Source organism: Xyrauchen texanus, chromosome 13, assembly GCF_025860055.1.
Source record: "Xyrauchen texanus isolate HMW12.3.18 chromosome 13, RBS_HiC_50CHRs, whole genome shotgun sequence".
Classification (NCBI taxonomy): domain Eukaryota; kingdom Metazoa; phylum Chordata; class Actinopteri; order Cypriniformes; family Catostomidae; genus Xyrauchen; species Xyrauchen texanus.
The window spans coordinates 22992801-23011822 of record NC_068288.1 but is presented as its reverse complement, the minus strand read 5'-3'; the positions used below and the strand labels follow the sequence as shown (position 1 = coordinate 23011822).

The window sequence follows — 19022 nt, the reverse complement described above, 5'->3', positions numbered from 1 at the left end:
CAGTACTGAATTTTGAAGTCCCTTGAGTTCATAAAGAAAATAATAATAAAATGCTTCTATAAATGTTTTTTTTTTTTTTTTTTTAAATAAAATAGAATAACAAAAAATAACATATGCTGATCAATGTGCCACAAAAATTACATTTGCATGCTTTTACGTGTTTTCGCACATCTAAACTAACAAGCCAAATCGTTTTTGGTAGTCTGAAGTGGAAAAAAACAATGATATTACAGAATATTTACAGAATGTATGCGTGAAAACATACAAAGACGCTAAGGAGAAAGGCAAATTCCTCACCTCCATGTTGTAGTTCTCAATCTGGTAGATATTGGTCAGACCCTGGGCAGTGAAATAGTCCAAACAGGCTGAGCAGCCCAGCCTCAATAGGAAGCTGCAATGAATAGATTTGACGTTGTTAAAATAATGCTGTTTCCCCCATATTTCACTTTGATAATGTACTTACTTTCAGAAACATCTACAGTGATGATTTTGTGTACCTGGAAATGCTGTTGTCCATTGGGTATGGTGGAGGAGGTGTGCAGTGAGAGGAGGGCACCATTTGTAACTGAGGCTGCAGGGGGTTGGAGGGGCTCAGGGCACTCATGTCTGTATTCATAGGTACAGGGCCACCCATCATGGGAGGGTTCACTGAAGGAAGGGGAAAGGGTTGAGGAGTGTAATAAACCTCAAAAGGGAGAAATAAAATAAAAGCATGCAGTATTTCTTTATCTCAGACCTGTCCATGCTTATTATAGCATACATATTTCAGATACTACAGTATACACTGATCAGCCAAAACATAAAATCCTGCCTAATATTGTGTAGATCTCCCTCGAGCCGTTAAAAGCACCAACCCGCTTACTAACTTCTCACCACAATTGTACAGAGTGGTTATCTGAGTTCAGCTCAGGTTCCTATATGTACAGACAGGTTCGAACTGACAAAGTCTACAGTAACAGATAACCCGCTCTGTACAATTGTGGTAAGAAGAATAGTATCTCAGAATGTTATTCTGGGATGCGGGTTGGTGCAGTTTTAGCGGCATGAGTGGGAACTACACAATATTAGACAGGTGGTTTTAATGTTGTGGCTGATCAGTGTAAACTACCATCAAGCAATTGACCAAAATTGATAGAAAACATAACAAACACCTGTGGGGTCCTATCTATGGGTTAGGCAATTTTGGAATTTTGGAAAAATGGACAGCACTAGCGTGCCGATGGCTAGGTGGATTGTCCCACAAAGATCTTGTTCAATTTACAAGGAAGCTGTCTGTCAGTGTGACATTGAGAACTGAGAATTTCTCAAGCCCAGACAGGCTTTTCTTTGATGGGGAGAAAGGGATTCTGAATCCAGACACTTTCTTTATGTATCATTATCAAACATATTGCTTCTCATTTGTAAGAGTTTTGGTAACACTTTACAATAAGAATCCATTTGTAAACATAAATGAACATGAATTAACAATAAACAATAATTTTACAGCATTTGTTAATCTTAGTTAATGTTCATTTCAACATTTACTAATACATTTTTAAAATCAAATGTTGTATTTTATATCATTAGTTAATGCACTATGAATTAAAGTGAACTAGCAATGAACAATTGTATTTTTATTAACTAACATTATCAAAGATTAATGAATGCTGTAAAAACATATTTGTAATTGTTTGTTCATGATACCTAATGCATTAAATAATGTTAATGAATGGAACCTTACTGTAAAGTGTTACCAGATTTTATTTATGGGCTTAACACAATAAGGCACCCTTTTCATTTAATCCAAATGTCAGTCCTAACACATTCTGATAATTGTAATTGTCATTACATTTGTAGATAGTAAAATTAATTTAATGTAATTCTTAATGATTAAGTATAGGTCTTACTGTCAGTCAGTCCTCCACCCATGCTGGATGGGGTGAGTGTGTTGCGTTGTTGGGGGTTGATGAGCTGACTAACTGATGGCAGCTTGTTCTTGATCATAGTGGGTGAGCTGGAACCAAAGGTTGGCTGAGGTGGCAAAGAGCTCCTGAGGGAGAGATGAAGATACAGGTGATGATACTGATTGTTGGATATATCCCATTTTATGTCCAGAACTTAGACAAACCTATGGATATTTTATTTAAAAAATGTTAGCATAGGTTTTAGCTACTTTTTCTAATTTTATACAAAGAAGCACTAAATGTTTTGGACATTTTTGGATGGTCAGGTGAAGAAGTAACAAAGCGAATAAATTATTCTCAAACATGTTTGTTTTATCCTGTAATTATCTGGATACATGCAATTACTTCGTTAGGAAAATAATTCCCTAATAACTGTAATAAGGTGAATAACAAATGCCAAATTTGTAGATTTATTACAATAATATTATATTTTTGTGTGTGTGTGTGTGTGTCCTTAAATGATTCTGAACAGTGGCAGATTTAGGCAGGGGCGACATGGGCAGTCGCCCAGGGCAGCATCTTGCAGGGATGGGGGTTGGGGTGTGGGTACGAGGCAGCGGGCCCCCCCACCCCCGGTTAACAACTTTAGGGGTGTGTTGAAGCGGGTTTCGCCCAGGGCGCCAAACAAGCTACAACCGCTACGGATTCTGAACTTGCACATTGCGTTTTCTTTGTTCATATGTAATCAAAATATATGGTAACACTATACCACGGTAGCTCAATTTTTAGAGCATTGGAATTTGACCGTCGACAAGAAATGACAAAATTACATGGTTGCTTCAGCTATTGCAACTTTCTTTTCATATTTGCTTTTTATGACAAAATACTCTAGGTTAGGTTTAGGTTAAAGGTTTAGTTTAGGGGTGTAGGTTTTGTTTATTTAAAACTCCACAAAGCATTATACTAAATAAAAAACCTTTGAACTGCTTCTAGTGTTCCTAACAATGTACATTCTCCTCAAAAAAGCAGTGATACTTTAAATAAAACAATTAATTTCATTTTTCAAAAATGCTACCACAGTCACATACATTTCATGTGATCAGGTTGACAATACAATCTACTTTACAATATATCTGATTACTCATTTTCTCATTTACATTAGTTAACTACATTAGTAACATGAATCAACAATAAACATTATTTTACAGCACTTATTACTCTTGGTTAAAAGGATAGTTCACCCAAAAATGAAAATTAGCTCATCATTTACTCGTCCTCATGATTTGTATGACTTTCTGTTTTCAACTAAACACAAACAAAGAAGAAGAAGAATAAAAAAAGCACATAAAGGCAGCATAAAAGTAATCCATATGACTCCAGTGGTTAAAGCCAAAGCCAAAGATTTAAATCTAGATTTTTTTTTCTCACCCACACCTATCATATTACGTCTGAAGATATGGATTTAACCACTGGAGTCATTTGAATTAATTTTCTGCCATTATATGCTTTTTGAGCTTCAAAGTTCTGGTCACCATTTGCTTGCATTGTATGGACCAACAGAGCTGAGATATTCTTCTATTCTTCTTTGTTTGTGTTTAGCAGAAGAAAGAAAGTTATACACATCCGGGATGGCATGAGGGTGAGTAAAAGATAAGAGCATTTTAATTTTTGGGTAAACTATGACTCCCTGTAATGTTAATTTCAACACACCAATACAATTTTACATTAAAAATTGTACTGTATGTTAACATTAAAGCATTATGAACTAATAGAAACTAATAACGAACAATTGTATATTAATAAATTAACATGTTTTAATAAAAGTTGTAAAGCAATGTGAAATGTTAGTTCATGACACCTAATTACTTACTTCTAACAAACAAAAGCTTATTGTAAAGCCTATTTATTAGTTCCAGTTTTTCAAAGTTTGTTGTTTTTTTGTGAACACTTAAGACCCTTACTATTCCAGGGGAAAAAAGAATCGAGACATAAAGACAAGAAAAAATAGGAAGAGTGAGTATATAGGAACACAAAAGCAGAGAAGTCATTTATTGAAAAGTAACTGACAAAAGTGCTAGAGCCATTGAGAATAAAACAACCATTACATTTGATATGAAACAACAAAAGAATCTGTCAACACTATAGCATTCATTTCCTGTTCTCTCTTACTCCAATATACATGGCAGAAAATACATCTTTCTTTAAGAAAATGCACATATAATCAAGACAAAACACAAAAACTGCCCAGCAGTGCACTTTACAAAACATGACCAGCATTATCAAAATTCAGTCATCAATAAACTCTATCCCTCCACGTTTATAGACAGCTCGAGTCCAGCTCCATTTATAAAATACAGACAGAGGCAAAAAAGGTATTTAAGATGAACCATAATCAATATCTTACAGAAAAACTCTGAGTCCCATAAACAATGTGTGTGCTTGGTTCCTGGTCAGTTCAGACATTCAGGATTATATTATGAGAGAGAGAGAGAGAGAGAGAGAGAGAGAGAGAGAGAGAGAGAGATAAAGAGAGATAAAGAGAAATGAGGTGGTCAGCTGAGAAGTTGCTATTCTGTTTCTGTGCAATGTGTTTCTGTGCAATACTAGCAGATCAGTCCAACAAACAACATAAATGCAGAGGCAAAAATCCACCTCACTTACAAGGGCCCTTAAAGAAACATCCTGAAAAAGTCTGGAAACTTTGAAATGTTTTAAGAAACTTTTGACACACAAGAGGCCTACATCATTTAGATTACTTAACAAGCCTTCTAATGCAACTACATCTGAGTGTAGGGTGAGTGTTAGCGAATTTAGCACACAAACGAATCATTCCAATTGGATAAATGAGAGCTATTGTCTAAATAATACACTTTGGAGGGACAAATCATGCAAAGAAAGTACCAAAAATCTCAAATGACTTCACTTGACAGCTCACTTAGGTAAAATGAGGTGTTCAGATGGCACAAAAAAATAAACCCTGTGTTCTTCCTGTTTGTGGTATGTAAAGTCTAGGAGTTACCACAGGTGACACATGAGAGAAGCACAATGAGCCCCTTGAGGGGTAGAGGGTGAGATGAGGAAGACATGGAGAGAGATGAGCGAGGGATGCTCTGAAGGAGGAAGAGGAGGAGGAGGAATGTGATCCCTGCTTTCAGGAAGCACTGAAGCACCTCTTCTGCTCACCCAATGGGTCCAGAAGCTCAGAGCGCAAGCGGGCCCTTAACAGACTGCAGAAAAGAGCCAAAGATAGAGAGTGAGAAAAAGATAGACAGAAAAATGCAGGCAGATGAAGAAAGAGAGGTGAAGGAACAATAAATGAGAAGCAAAGACAGATAATAAATAAGAATGAAAAGATGAGGCATATGACATCTTAGACTGTAATAACAGAATTTGTCTTGCTTTCCAGTACAAATATCTAAACATTCATAAAACACTGTAAATTAAATTGAGAAGCAAAATGACATAATATATTAAGTCTTGTTTTCAAAGCAGTTTGTGAGGTATATGTGTAAACAAGACATACCAGGGCCGTGGACCCCCAAATATAATGATCCCCTTGTGATGGACCATCTTCTTAAAATATAAAAAGAAAGCTATATATTTGAAAGAAAAAGTCACAATACTGTGTGAGAAAAATAGTAAGATGGTCTAATAAAGAGAACACGTTTTGAAAATGAAATAGTTGCCTTTTATATGGTCATTGTACTGAAGTCAAAATAAATTATTAAAACTTAAGCTGGAAAATATCAACTTTTTGCATACATGTTGACGGCATATCTTTTTTCTTCCCACTATTAGAGTACAGCTACATGAATAACTTGAATATTTTTTAATGTCAATTCAATTGGAATTTATTTTTGTCTTCAGAAATCAAATGAAGCAATTATGCCATTCTGTAAAGTACTTTTTTCCAAACCATTTTTCATTTCGTGCACAAACCCTTTCGTGCACCCATTTGCGGCACCCTGGGGGTCCCTGGGCCTCAGTTTGAAAACCCCTGCAAATTCAAACGTAAAATACGTTTATTTTTCTTACCTCATTGGCAAATAGTTTATTCTTGTTTTAAGCATGAAGCATGAACCTCAATAAAATTTTAATAAAATTTCTCTGAAAACCAGATTTAGATCCTTTTTGCTTCTCAAGTAAATGTGTATTGTTTTAATGATGTTTAGAGCTATAGACAAAAATAAATCAGTCATTCTTTTTTTCTTTTTTTTTCTTTGCAGTGTTGTGATGAGGAGGTGATGATCGGTAAATTAAACTGTAACTGTAGAGTATTTCCTACAAAGAAATGGAGTATGAAGTCATATTTTGGCAAAAGTAACTGGGTATAAAGTAATAATAGAGCAAATATGCAAATTATTAATTTGCATATTACATTTATGCATTTGGCAGACGCGTTTATACAAAGCGATTTACAGTGCATTTATTACAGGGACAATCCCCCCGGAGCAACCTGGATTAAGTGTTTTGCTCAAGGACATAATGGTGGTGGCTGTGGGGATCGAACCAGCAACCTTCTGATTACCAGTTATGTGCTTTAGTCCACTACGCCGCCACCACCACTGCATATTAGTTAGTGTGATTTAAGAGTACAATAAAACTCATCACAATTTCAAGTGCCATCAAGGTTTGATTAAATATCTTATTAAAATATATTATTGTGTATATGTATATGCATAACTCTCCACAAGGTGGCAATAAGATACAACTTTGGAAATATCAGAAAACAAAAAACTCAAGGAGATCAACAAAATAAAGGTCTGAACCACTGAATATATGGCAGTAGGAACTTTATTTCAAAGGAAGACAAAAGTAAACAGTTAAGAAAACAGATATATGAAGGGAGACGAAAGTAACAGCATGCAGACGGCAGAAAATGATCAAACTATGATTTGTCTACATGTGTACCTGGAAATATGAAATAACCTATGCTATTATATTAGGCTAAGCCTTTTACAATCTACCAATAAATCAGAATAAGAATGAGGATGCCTATAATGTGTACTGGATTAGCTAAATTGATTGTCTTTGAGAGGAAGTTGTAGGATGCACATTTCACAGACTGTGTACTCTGTCCTTGTCCTACAAATGGACACTTTTAAAGATAATGGCTACCTGGTCATTTCCTACCTAGTCATTTAGAAAAGACTAGGTTTTAATAAATGGTGGATTCTACTTCAAAACAGAACCATGCAGGAAACCCTAAAATCATCAGTTTTCTGTTACCTTTTCTCCAAATACATCGGTTGGGGATGGTTAATTAGTAGTATTTTTATTTATTTTTTAATTACAGAAAAAAACCCATTAACATTTAAATACTGGTGCTCCACTCAGCATATACCCAACCAACCATTGGTTCCTTAATGAGGGAAGTTGAGAAAATAACTAATTACAAAAGGAAAACAAGGCTTTTTAAATGTAAGATATAACTTACAGACCTCTCCCTCCCCTTCTGTTGAGCAACATCACAGCAGATACAGCGTCTGTGTTTATGAGGAAGTAAATACTTTGAGGAGAGACTAAATTTGCATGTTCCATGCAGACCAATAACAATTTATCTGTGGTGTTTCAACCCGTTTAGCTAAATTGCAGTTCTGTAGTAATCTGAGCAGCACAAAATGTGAAGTCTGATAGACTGAAAATCAGATAAATCATAACACCATCTCAGCAAGGTACACCCTTTTTTATGAGAAGCTGAGCATACTGCAAAACATTGTTAATATTGTGCGAATTGATGCTGACCAGAACAGCTAAGGTTTGATTAAGGCCTTATCTCTTAACCATATCAGTGATCCACAACACAAATGTCATGCAAGATGCAATCCAAACAAAGTATGACTATGAAATATAGTCATATTTTAGCCAAGATTAAATCATCAGCATAAAAGAATATTCAATTCATACCTCCATGCTACGTTCCAGTGTTTGCACTCCAGAGAAAACATGCTTTATTTACTAAAAGACCCAGAGGTGGGGCTGCAATTCATGCCTGATCAAATAAACCAAACCCTAAATGACAGTCAGCTCACTGTCAATCAATGAGCAAACACAACCAATCCATGAGTGTTTAATGCAAACAAGAAAAGTCAAACAACTTATTAAAACACTGATGCACAAATAACTGCAGGTGGACCTTGCTAGCACAGTGTATTATGTGCTTACAGTTCGGCTTGGTTAACAGTGGCTTGCTGTTTACAATAGTAAACTTGCAAAAAAAAGGAAGAGTAGGGGAAAACTGAGGAAAAAGAAGCCCCTTTTGCAATTTTATTTTAAATTAATTACTCACTGTTTTTGCAGTAGGTTCTGCTGCTGCTGTCTGTATGACTCAATAGTGTGCTGAGGGAGGAACTGCATGAGTTCCAAAGACTCTTTGATTTTCACCAAAATCTCATATATTTCACGGCCTTTAATCTGTAAAAGGAGAGAGGAGTTGTAAGTCTAGATGTCACTCTTACAGTATGTTATACTGAGTTCTTCACTTTCAATCAATAGACTGTCTGTGAGGTCTTATTGTTTTTTAAGTATCAAATATTTATGTAACACTCTCTATGAAGCCTTTTTATATAGTATCTAGAATCCTATATAAATAAATATATAAATGAATATGCATTATAAAGGTATTCCTAATGCCTCATAATAGACATTGTTTTATGTAGTATCTTTCCATGAATAATTGTTATATGAATAATGTCTTAAAACTATAATGAAGACATTATTATAATACATTTTTCATGGTTATTCACCTGTACAGAGGATGGTGCATTATAACAATTGATGACACATGATATAATTCATGAAATGTGGTGTTGTTCATGTGTTTTAATGCATTATACTATTTCACGGTACAGAGTTAAACATTATAATTATTACAACAATACAATAACTTTTAAGTGTAAACAATTTATTAAACAATGTATTTTAGCATAAAGATGTTACAAATGAATTGTAAAGCATCTAGAATACCTTTATAATGCATTATATATTCCAGTATATATCATATAAATGCATTATAAAGGTATTATTAATGCTTTACAATGCATTTATTACATCTTAATACTGAAATACACTTTAATAAATTGTTTACCCTCATAAGTTATTGTATTATATCTATATATCGTATATATCATATTATGTCTTGGAAGACTGTAAAATTCTCACACACACACACACACACACACACACACACACACACACACACACACACACACACACACACACACACACGTAGTGTTTCCATGTTTTATGGGGACTTTCCATAGACATAATGGTTTTTATACTGTACAAACTTTATATTCTATCCCCTAAACCTAACCCTACCCCTAAACCTAACCCTCACAGAAAACATTCTGCATTTTTACATTTTCAAAAAACATAATTTAGTATGATTTATAAGCTATTTTCCTCATGGGGACCGACAAAATGTCCCCACAAGGTCAAACATTTCGGGTTTTACTATCCTTATGGGGACATTTGGTCCCCACAAAGTGATAAATACACGCTCTCACACACACACACACACACACACACACACACACACACACACATTAGGAGTGTGCAGAGGAGCCATTATCTGTATTTGTATCTGTATTTGTTCATATGACCAAATTATCTGAATCTGTCTCTGTATTCGGATAGAACCTGGTGTGGGCGGGGCTTAAACCGGAAGTGCGTCAAAACTAAATGAAACACCAATTTTTAAGTAATTACCCTTACAATTATAGTTTCTATTTATAAAATATGCCTTTTCATACTAATAGCCTAATAATAACAATAATTATTATTATTTTATTATACAGTTATTATTTAAAAAATATTATTTTATTATTTTTTTTTCTTACCAGATGAAGCTGAATTTGTAGGCTACATTAACTGTGGAATATGTTGGGGTATCTTCTGGTATTTCAGATATTAATATCTGCATGAAACAAAATTTTGGTTTGTCTGTACATTATTCTGGAGGTGTCAAGAAAAATATAAAAATGTCAAGCACACATTTTTGCAGTGAATAATAAATACAAATTCAAACATTAAAAGAAATTAAAATAAAATCAGTATAGCCTACAAACAGATGAAAGTCCTGTATGTCTATCAGGAATTCACAATAGGACACTATTATTTAGTTAAATAATAATAATAATAGTAATACAAATAATATTGTTAAATTTATATAGCACCTCACCAGAGTTCAAGAACACAAACTTTTAAAATTACAAATTTCAAAGTACAGTTTAAAGAAGAAGAAGAAGAAGAAAAGCATGTTTCAGTTTCTTCATTTTACATAAGCAGGAATATTCTGAATAGATAAATACTCTATGGAGCATTTAAACCTTTATAGAGCATTTAAACTTTTTTCAGAATAAAGTCTTAACCAGATAATAATCTTAATCACTGATGTGGATATAAATGTGGTCAAATTTAAGAGACGGCTAGACGAGCGTCGATGTGAAATCATCACTTCAGGTCAGGTTTAGGCTATAAAAAATACATGGGAATCATGCGCAAATCATGTGATACTTAAACATAGACATTTCAAGAAGTGGAAAGTGTACATGATGTCTTATCTTAATGTTACACTTGATAAGCTCCAAATGCGCACAATTAACATGGACCGCAAACAGAGTCGAGTTTGCGACATCTGATCTGAAATCACACCGTGCGCATTTTCATTCATAAGGTTTACACTTATTGACTGCAAAGATGAATACATTTGTTATAATTTTGGATATGTTTATTTAAAATATTATTTGGATGAATTCGTTATTCGTTTTGAAATCATTATCCGTGCCTTTCTGAATAAGGTATTCGGCTTCGGGCGAATTATATATATTATATATACAAAATAATTAATAGAATAATAACAGGTATTTTTAGGCTTCCTAGACAGTGTTACAAATACACCCTTGTATAATCTATAATTAACAGGTATTTTATTTTAAATTGATAACTGAAGCTGTCTGGCATTGCAATTCTGAAAGTAGAGATACTTACAGGCAGACAAAACACTTCCTCGTCGGTAGATCTTCTCTTCTTGATGGAGGGCAGCTGAGAGAGGTGAGAGGCCTGACGGAAAGCTGTGTAAGAGGGAGACAAAGATAATGAAACACTTGCGAGAGACAAGATCTGGAAAGCACAAGACAGAGCTAAAGCACAGAACAGGAGGAAAAGTTCAGGTGAAGGTTGAATTCAGTGACTGTGTGTGTGTGTGTGTGTGTGTGTGTGTGTGTGTGTGTGTGTGTGTGTGTGTGTGTGTGCGTGTGCATGTGTGTGTGTGTGTGAAATTGAGTAGGATACTAAACAACATACATGCATTTAAGTGAGAAGACTCTATAGGTACAAGTAGCATGCAGTTCAAATGTTTATCTTTATGAGTTTATGTATTAGAACAAGCCCAGTCACCAGCACCCAGCATTACTTACGGTGTTTCGTACCCTCACTGCTCTTTGTGCCATCGCTGACATGTTGTTTGCGGATGCTGTCCTCGTCCGCTTTGCGGTCACGTCCAGGGCATGCACAGATACGAGCCTCAAAACACCGTCGGCCCAAAACCTGACCACTGGAGATTGATAGGAGATATTAACGCACCTACTCGTGAATTGGAGATGATTTACATACAACCCCATAAGTTTTGCATATCTTCTCATAATTATCTTACTCTCTGGTTTCCAAGGTTACAATGATGAGGATCGGCCGTCTGTTCATTCCGCCAACACAGCTGGAGTTGCACATGAAATTGTAGAGTATAGTTGTGAACTCTGTGCCCACCTGTTAATAGAAAACAACTGGTGTAAGTAACACTACTTTAATTGACAAGTTTTGTAGAGCTGTGTTATTGTTTTAGAGACCAAGTAACTGCTGTTGAGGATGACTTAAGGTATGAAGGGTATGTAGGGGTAGCTAGGTTCACTAGAGTTCCTCAGCATGTGTGTGTGTGAGGGTCACCTGAGGGGGTTCGTAAGGCACCAGCACACTCTGTCGCCCAGTAATGGAATCCTCCATGTATTGGGCATGACTGTTCCCCTCAACCCTAATCAGGTGACTGGGTGGGGCTATTTGGCCTATCAAACACAATGGTCAGTCAATTATATCATCCAATTATTAAAATGTATCACAAGCTGAAGATTAAAAACACATTTATTAAAATATATATCATGTTGAATTGCATGTACAAATTTAGAAGGTAGACCAACCGTCGTTGAACTCTCGGCTCAGTTCATGGTTCGGGCATCGTTTGACCACCTCAGTAACATGCTCTGCTTTCTTATAGACAGGCATGGCCCGTATGACTGAACCCTGGGGCGGGTTGGTAAGAACTTTGATTTGAATGGGACAGGTTTTAGCAATCTGACAGTACAGCTTCTTCAGCTCTGTGGAGTACTTTAGCAAAAAAGAGAGACAAAAGTTTAATTAGTAACCTTCACTAAAACAATAAAAAATTTAGCATCTTCTATTCTATGTAGCATATTATTTTAACATCACTGTGCTTATATATCAAGAATATGGACACATTTGATCAACATGATCACACAAGAAATCGACATGTTGCTACCAAAAGTTACGTTACTGTGAAATCAACCCTATTCTGCTGAGTTACCGAATGTTACTGAGCGTAAGACATTTTTGCATCAGTTCAAATGTGTTTACATTTTCGGGATTCGACGGTCGCATTTTCCCTCCCAAAGATTATGTTTGTACTCAATCGACGGTTAATAAATTGTACATTTCTGTTGACTATATTACATCATTGACAACTTTTGGCACCATTCTGTCCATATTTCACAGGAAACTGGAGCTCACAAGTGCTCATCTGTTCAACAACACTTCCAGATTTTCTTCCACTTTCACCTTTCCGATGTTTCAAATTTCCGCAAGCATAGTCCTATTTCAGCAAAAGAACTTCTGACCTACCATCAGCGAATTCAAGAGTTTTTGATTTTTTTGAGTGTTTATGTACAATTTGTATAAAGGTTGTTTGTTTTATTATGCAACTACTTTTTTACATTGTTGAGAAATAGATCAATAAATAAAACATCTCCCACAAATACTCTAATATAATACTCCTGTTTCTAAAACTTCCTTTAAAAGTTCCTCACTCTTTATACAAACTAACTGAAACAATCACTCAAAGAAAAGGAAACTATTGCAAATAATAGATGAAAAGACTAGAACTCTTTCTTTTTACTTTCTCGTCAACAGGGAATACAGAAATAAAACAGCTGCAGCTTGGCAACTATTTAGTGGAATAAGCGCCATATAACCATCTTTAAAGGGAAGAGCAGCTGGTTTTAGGCGGCAGAACTTCTAGTTCTGCCCTACAGCTGTAATGGGTTGCAATATACCTGTGATTAAGAACATACAAAGCACACCGAGATGTGCTTCCCAAACCACCAGAATAGCATGATTTATCTTAGACCTTAGCACTCCATTTGTCAAAAATATTGCCCATATGTGATAAAATATCTGGCAATGAAAAGCTGAGTCGTGCCCTTCTTGGGAAAAAAATAACTTAAATGCAGTACATATGCAAATAAGTTTCATCATTGATGAAAGCTTGATGTACAGGGTGTCACTGACCACAAAAATCATAATTGCATCATTGCAGTATGCTTGACTCATCATACTACCACAGACTAACACTCATGTGCTCCTCATACTGACTGTATCATCAGGTGTTTAAGAGCCTGTCTAACCACACACACACACACAATATTTCAAAAAGAAAGATCTATGTGATTAAACAAAGTCTCACAAAGCGTGACTGCCAACATTGTGACATCTACAAATCACAAATACTAAGCTACCACCAATGTTGTTACAAATGGTATGCTGAACATTTTGTATTGTATATAATCATGGTTCGTTCCACATAAATTAGTTTAGTATATGAGTTGCTTATCTCTGCAGATTTTTAAAGAATTCTCTGAACAAACACTTCAGCTTTTAGCAAAGCTCTTGTGCATCAAGTGCACAGAAAATAACGATGAAGAAAAATTTCCTGTTAAGTTCATTCAAAAAGGTGAAGAAGAAGAAAGAAAAAAAGGGCTGTGAACATTGCCCGGGGCTGTTCTGAAGAACAATGCTACATTAAATTCCATCTCTATTAACTTTTGATATGAAGTGTTCCAATGAGAGGAGCCCTTCCCAACACCTGCTTGTGAGTATTACACAACCTTGACAAGAACAAACACACATACACACAAAAAGTCCTGGCCATTTCCTGAAGGAATTTGTGGAACAAACTGGATGAGACAAAGAAGCAAAAACACCAAAAAAAAAAAAAAAAAAAAAAATAGAAAACAAAATAATAATAAACAAGGAATTTGACAAACTATACTTTTAATGTTAGACCACAAAAGGACATCAGAAACAAACCAGGGTCAGAAAATTTGGAGGGCTCATGGTAAAAATGCTACAGAGAGTGACAAAAATGCCCCAGGTATTTAAAATTTGGGGGCAAAAAAAAAATGCTCCTGAAATCAATACCTATCTATCCTGAAATCCTACCTCAAGGATCAATTTCTACTTGATCTAACCCTTAAAAACTACATTCCTTGGTTGAACATAATGTATTCAGGTTGATTTAGACATATTAAATAACTTTTATAAAAGCACTACTAAAACCAGTTATTTCAGATGTTACCACAAGAAGCACATCTATTTTACATAGACAAAAAAATTATAATAATCTAAATTTACTGTTTAAGTCAAAAGTATTATTTAACATCACTTAATGAACCTGAATTAGCTCCTTAGGATAACAACTGCAGGTTTCCACTTTACAGTGCAAACGGTTGGCATGCTGTTATTTATAAGGTTCGATATTTATAAATGCCCTCATAAATGTAAAAGTTTCACTTGGGGCAACCTAATAAAAAAGTTAATTTCTGTTCATTTTTTAATACATATTTTATATCACTTTGTGAAATAATTAAGGTTTAATACAAGAGACTACCGTAAAAAAAAACAAACCTTGAGCTTAAATTAAATCTGTACAGTATGTACATGCTTTAGGTTCCTTGTCTGTCATATCATTTGAATGTAGCTGAAGATCTCTTTATCAGAAAATCAACAGCATACCAGTACAACAGCTCATCTACACTCCCAGAACCGACTTGGCCAACTTTAGCTCTAACTAAATTAGTACCTAGGTGCTTTCACCAATGGATGATGGAGGTGTTCTGTGCGTGAACTGAAAACAGTTTTTGAAAGGTGTCCTATAAAAAAGAAAGATGAATAACTGTAATTGCACCTCTGCTCCCAACATGATATGCCCCTGAATGCTCCTGTCATTCAGTTAAATGAAGTGAGCGAGGGAGAAAGAGAGAGAGACGGCGAGAGGGAGGGGAAGAAGGCGAGAGGTAGCGAAAGAGAGAAGGGATGACAAAGATCAACTGCATATAGCAACAATACACAAGAAGAATTGGAAATGTCATTTCAGTGCAATGATGGGTTTCCTCCAGGACAAAAGACAAAGTTGTTGACATGAACATCAAAGGGTCAGTCACAGAGAGGTAAAAGCACGGAAAAAAAGCTTGAGACAGATATAAATAACAGCGGCTTGACATTTTACACTGTTCATACATATTTTGTAAACTCCAACCTACAAAGTTTACCGCACAAACAAAACAGTCCATGCACCAATTCTAGCCCTAAAGCAACACATTTTAAAAATGCAAATATGTGCAGAGACTGCCGTGTTTGCTTAGGGCCAACCATGAGCAACTGCTGACACACACACACACACACACACACACACACACACACACACACACACACACACACACACACACACACACACACACACACAGGGTTGGGCCACACAGTGATCTGATGAATTGGAAGGCATTGGCTTTTAAACAGGGAGGGGCACAGTGGTGTTAACATGTAATTATGTTCCAGTCATGGGCTACATTGTGAATTACACAGCTTGGGAACAAAAGGTTTAGGGTATCTTTTGAGCAGAAAGAGGGGATATGTGAGAGTGACTAGAATGGGCAGAACTCTATACTACAGTTTTGTGAACCATTGGCTTGGCATATGTCAAGGAAGTTACGGTGACAAGCATTTAAAAGGAGATACAATCTTTTACTTCTACAGACCACTCCTGCACTTTGCCAGCTGGCAATTAGCCTGAGCCAAAATTGCAGAACTGCTGTGCTTTTTTATGATGTAATGCAACACAAGGTCAGGTCCTAATATCAGCATGTAAAATTGTTCATTGCTGGGTAACCTGCTTAATAATTGCCACTAATTTATGAGAGCTAAACATAAAATAATCACAGATATTTTAATGAATATGAAATGCAGAGATTTATGCACACACACATATACAGTGATTTATGTGTTGTGACAGGTTTGTAGTTGTAGTGTGTGTGTGTTTGAGCAGAGCAGGGCTGCGGGCTAAGGCTGCATACGTGTCTCAGCATGGTTGGGCGGGTTGGCCCAACGCTCTGGCGCCTCTGGTCTTGTCCTACCTCATACCTGACATGTACCATCATGCCCGTTGCTTCTCTCAAAACCTGTTTCATTGGGAAATAAGTTTAATTCGTTTTTTCCCTCTTTGGCGCAGTGGGGGAAAACACCTGCTTGCTGTGATGGCGGAAGAAAACTGAGTTTGGAGAGCAAAAATGTAGTTGTGCATGCTGAGCTCAAAAATAAACATAAAAGTACAGATCCGTTCTATGGGGAAATTTCCCATTGTCTGTGCATAATTCATCTCTAGCTAGGAAACAAAACATTGAGCACAGTAGCGCAAACAGTCAAACTGCCAATCACACTCTTCATATTGGCATCTGCTAGGGAAATGGGTAACAAATTCTTGCTTTTGTGCACGATTGTGTCAGCAATTTACACAATTGTAAGGCAGAAGGCAATTGTAAACTGCAATAATGTTGCTTGTCATGCCTGAGAGCTTTGCTTTGTGTTAATGCTGCTTTTAGTTCAAGTTTGTTCGAAAGTGAAAATGTTACCTCTTACAAAATACATTTCCAAAAGCCCTAAGGTCCATATCGACCCCTCAAAAACAAATGGCTTTTGTTCATCTGGATGGAGATCTTTGTGCAACCAGCCTCATCAGATGAAAACAAATGCCCCCATGCTTCCTGGCATTAGTTAATGCCCTAGGATGAAATTATATGCTTTGGAAATGTGATCTTTCCCAGAAAACGTGTGACAAGCTTTGGTGTAATTACGCAGGATTTCCCCACGTTTTCCTGAATGGTCGCCCTGAATGCTGCCAAATTCTTTCCTCACAGCTACCTTTTTTCTTCTTTCGGATAAAATGAAGGTGTGTGCATTTCTGTTCACATTCAATTACACTCTTAGGACATCGCACAAAAGCTGGGCTTTAAGGTCAGGTGTAATAAACAGATGCTGGACCTTTTTATTGAGTTCCATTGTATCTCAACTACACAAGGAGATGGAGATTATGATTGTGCAAGTGAGTTAAAGTAGAAATGGCTGCTATCATTGTGCTGACAGACGAATCTCCTCTTTGACTCTGTCCAGCACCTATAAAGAACAGGCAATCTTTCATTGTTCAGAGTCACAAATAACAACAAAAGTTAAATCTCCAAACAGAACCTGTCAGAGAATTGAGCTTTTCCAGATACGCCTTTCTTAGAAATAATTTTCCAATCATAAAAATCTTTCAACCTCAGATTTTTTTTTAATTAACATCTCCCTCCTTTTCTTTCTTCTTTCCTGTGCTTGTTGTAGGTTTTAGGTTATACGTGGCGGTGTCTGACGAGTCTCAACAGGCTTCTTGACATAAACAAGTCTCAGCTCCATCTCACGAGGCGTGGGACGGGCCTGCAGATGTTCCAGGGACAAGTTGTATCTTGCCACCTTTCGCTGGAACACTCGTCTCTTTGAGTGCTTCTGTCCTCTCCCAACCTCCCCATTCTCTATCCTCATTCTCATCTCCTTGTCCTGCGGCATTATGAGAGATGCAGTCGACAAGCTTTACTCATTGAGCAGGGAGCAGCCCCTTTGGCACTGTAAGGTTCAGAGGAAAAACTTGAAGTATTTACACAAGAATTATTGATCCATTCGTCTAATCCCTAGCTCTTTTTTTGAGACAACAACTCCTGGAGATTTCTCCAGTGGTCACATTCCTTTGGTCACAGCCAATAGTGGCATGCAGAGGCATCTGCCGTATGCCCACCTATCTACCTAGCCCACCAAAAATAAGTGATTATACATATGGCCGTCAGAACAATGAGTAGGCTTTTTACCCGGAACTTTAAATCTACTAACGCGATGCCGCAGCACATTTGAGTGAATTGTTCTTTTTTTTTTTTGTGTAAATAGATTCTCTGTGCACGGGGCTGCGGGAGCTGGGAGAGCACCAATCAGAATGTTCATTTCAGATGTGATTGAATATTTGCCAACCAATCATATTTTCCGCTTTAGTAAGGGGTGGTACACAAATAAAAATAAAAAATCCATTAATTCTGATGTAGGCTGTATATTTTAACACTAGATAACACGTTAACGTGAACATTACTACACTCATATTAGCTATTCAGTGCTTAACAGTTGCATATGTGCTAGTTAAATAATTAGAGTAATTTTCACAGTAGCCTAATGAAAGGAACATTAATGAGACCTATTAATTTAAATACATAATTAACATAGAGTTACCATACCATGGTTCTTAGTAGTGTACTGTGCACATTCCAGTATGAAACTTACCCTGATATACAAGTTTATGTAAGACTATAACTACAACAGACAATTTTTTTAAATGAATTATTTATGGAAAAAATATATTTCTTTCACATTTAACATATGTACAGTATATACACATGTAAATATATGCATCTTACAGACGGGGGTTATTCAGGTGAACCAACAGATAAACTAAACATAGGGCATGCTGTACAATTCATAGGTTAACAGTAAAATGCAAATGGAAGACTCTACTCTTAAACAGCATCTAACACCTACTGAACATGATAGAGGGAATGGGTTTGTTCTAAAAATTGAAAGTAAACTAACAAAAATTTGGTGTATGGGTTGTCTTATCAGTGACATCAACAGAGAGAAAAGCAGGATTGCAAAAGCATTCCTGTAAATGAGGAGTGGTAGCATGCATTACCAGGAAATGTGTGAGTGGGTGTGTGTCATTGAAGCTAG

General features: G+C 36.2%; 1 protein-coding gene across 6 annotated transcripts in view; it reads right to left on the bottom strand.

The window, feature by feature from the left end:
* Positions 1–19022, bottom strand: part of LOC127654060 (tumor protein 63-like) — a 49477-nt gene that overhangs the window by 3724 nt on the left and 26731 nt on the right. For 2 of the 6 annotated variants that reach the window (XM_052141025.1, XM_052141021.1), the window contains 9 exons: positions 12074–12260; positions 11826–11941; positions 11539–11648; positions 11315–11439; positions 10875–10957; positions 8173–8297; positions 1887–2029; positions 498–648; positions 298–391 (listed from right to left, as the gene is read on the bottom strand). In XM_052141025.1, the coding sequence (XP_051996985.1) occupies positions 298–391; positions 498–648; positions 1887–2029; positions 8173–8297; positions 10875–10957; positions 11315–11439; positions 11539–11648; positions 11826–11941; positions 12074–12260 (1134 nt within the window). Of the gene's footprint in view, positions 1–297; positions 392–497; positions 686–1886; positions 2030–8172; positions 8298–10874; positions 10958–11302; positions 11440–11538; positions 11649–11825; positions 11942–12073; positions 12261–19022 lie in introns of all 6 variants that reach the window. The other 4 variants (XM_052141020.1, XM_052141022.1, XM_052141024.1 and 1 more) reach the window with 2 other exon arrangements.